At 48.9% G+C, this 2,710-nt stretch overlaps 1 protein-coding gene across 1 annotated transcript in view; it reads right to left on the reverse strand.

Moving 5' to 3' along the window:
• The window catches only part of MPP1 (membrane protein, palmitoylated 1), a 20,712-nt gene that overhangs the window by 4,692 nt on the left and 13,310 nt on the right, over positions 1–2,710 (reverse strand). The window contains exons 7-8 of the mRNA XM_006773687.2: positions 2,360–2,440; positions 382–462 (exon numbers count right to left, since the gene is read on the reverse strand). Coding sequence (XP_006773750.1) covers positions 382–462; positions 2,360–2,440 — 162 coding nt within the window. The remainder of the gene's footprint in view (positions 1–381; positions 463–2,359; positions 2,441–2,710) is intronic.

Here is a 2,710-nt window from a genome sequence, read left to right on the forward strand (position 1 = left end):
AGCCTGCGGACTGAAGGGTCCCAGGTTCGATTCCGGTCAAGGGCATGTACCTGGGTTGCGGGCACATCCCCAGTAGGAGATGTGCAGGAGGCGCCTGATCAATGTTTCTCTCTCATCGATGTTTCTAACTCACTATCCCTCTCCCTTCCTCTCTGTAAAAAATCAATAAAATATATTTAAAAAAAAGAAAAAGAAAAAGAAAACACAGTTATATTAGTTGGAATGATTACAGGTTCAAATCTGTATCTTGTCTAAATTGTGTTTTGTTTTTATAATGAAACATTTCAAATAAAATCACCAAAAAAACCCAAAAAGGACCACTACGGTATCCTGGATGGAGAGTGCTCTCACTTGCCCTCCAAGGCCCCCAGAGCTACTTACACGGGGCTGGGTACTCAAACTTCTCCGGGTTCTGGCTGAGCAGGGCGTTCTTAATATGGCTGCGACCCACCCCACTGGCTCCTGGAGAAGAGGAGAGAGAATTCAGGTTGCTGATTTTCATGAAGCCTTCCATTTCTTTCCCCAGAGAGAAAGGAGGGGATGGTAGTAGGAATAGGACATGGTTTCCCTCTCTCAGGGCCTGGAATCGCCAACAGGTGAAAGTGAGTTGGCACAGTCTCTGGGCTGGGGTCAGGTGCAAGCGTTCCTTTAGCACAGGGGTGGGGAACGTCTGGCCCTTGGGCCATATAAGGCCCGTGAAATCATTTGGCCTGGCCCTGCCAAAGCATTAGGGGTGAGTTAATTAAATGTTTGACCAAAGGGGTCCCAAGCGGTCCCAGACTGCAAGAAGGCACAGGCTGAGCTGAAGGACCCCCTCCCCCAGTGCACGAATGTCGTGTACCAGGCCTCTAGTGATGTTATAAATAGCCAAATGGCCCTTTGCAGAAAAAAGGTTCCCCACCCCTGCTTTAGGTGCAGGGGGATTTGGGGCTCCAGGCCCTTGTGTCCCAGTTGGGGAAGGAGGCTCTTTCTAAGGGCTGAGGGTCAGGACTCAGAGCATAACTGTTACTTCCACAGAGGAGCCAGCTAACATATGGGGGCTTCTGTTTTCTAAGGACAGCTTTACGGAGCTCTCCCAAATGAATAGTGTTGAATTTAAGCTGGTGTTTTCACTGGAAATTTCACCAAAACCTAATCCAGATCTTCTAACCAACTAATGTTTAATTCTGAAGACAGGGAGGTGAGCCACCTTCCAGTGCCAAGGCCCACATACCTGGGTTTGGAGCAAGGACTCATTTCATTTCAAGGCCAGAGCTCATGTGATGACTAAAGAGCTTATGTTACTAACAAAGCACTCTAACACATATACTTAAAAAAGCAGCACAGGACTGCCCTCACTGGTTTGGCTCAGTGATTAGAGTGTCGGCCCTTGGACCAAAGAGCCGTTGGTTCGATTCCCAGTCAAGGATATGTGCCTGGGTTGCAGGTTCAATTCTTGGCCCCAGTTGGAGGGAGTGGTGTGGGAGGCAGCCAATTAATGGATGTGTCTCTCTCACATCGATGTTGCTCTCCCCCCGCCCACCTCTTCCAACTCATCCCCCACTTCCACTCTCTCTAAAAAATCAATGGAGCCCTAGCTGGTTTGGCTCAGAAGATAGAGCCTGTGGACTGAAGGGTCCCAGGTTCGATTCCGGTCAAGGGCACATGCCCAGGTTTTGGGCTCATTCCCCAGTAGGGGGTGTGCAGGAGGCAGCTGACCAATGATTCTCTCTCATCATTGATGTTTCTATCTCTCTCTCCCTTCCTCTCTGAAATCAATAAAAATATATTTTTTAAAAGAATCAATGGAAAAAATATCCTCAGGTGAGGATTAACAAACAGACAAAAGGCTCAGGACTGGAACACCTCTACGGTCAGTCAGATGAACAAAGAGCAAAACCCAGGTTAGGACGGGCCAGCCCCAAACCCTATCTAATGGAATTAGTTACAGCTCAGCTGGCATGGTTGAGCATCAACCCATGAACCAGGCGGTCACTGGTTCGATTCCTGGTCAGGGCACATGCCCAGGGTTGCGGGCTTGATTGCCAATAGGGGGCGTGCAGGAGGCAGGTGATCGATGTCTCACAGATGTTTCTATCTCTCTATCCCTCTCCTTTCCTGTCTCTCTAAACATCAATAAAAACACATTAAAAAAAAGAATTAGTGGCAGGAAAACTCGTAAGGTGAACCCAATGAGGTAAGAACTCAGAAAATTCCTTATATCTGTCCTATATGGAGAACCCAACAGACCTTCCTCCTATTCTTTTCTTCTTTTCCTCGCTGTCTTTTTTGTTGGAAGGATTGGACACTACAGGCAGGAAAACAAGGTCAGAAAGGTCCTGTAACGAGCAAAGCAACAGGAGGGGCAAGAAGGAGGTACCGATCAGCACCAGGGTCTTCCTTTTGAACGCAGGGAGCCGAACCACTTCCTCGTAGGAGACGACATCCAACTGGTCAAAAACTAGAGACAAAGGAAACCAAGCAAAGTTCATTTCCAGAGCCCAGGAGAAAGCGCGCCAGGCGGCTTCCCTGCCTGTGACTCTCCTGACTCTTCCCATCTTTATCCAGAGCAGGATGGAGGCGTTTAATAAGTGCTACCTCAATGCCCTAGCCCCGTGGTCGGCAAACTGCGGCTCTGTGGCCCCTTGAGTGTGGCTCTTCCACAAAATACCACGTGCGGGCGCGCAGTACAGTGCGATTGAAACTTCGTGGCCCATGTGCAGAAGTCGGT

Source organism: Myotis davidii, unplaced genomic scaffold (genome assembly GCF_000327345.1).
Source record: "Myotis davidii unplaced genomic scaffold, ASM32734v1 scaffold546, whole genome shotgun sequence".
Lineage (NCBI taxonomy): Eukaryota > Metazoa > Chordata > Mammalia > Chiroptera > Vespertilionidae > Myotis > Myotis davidii.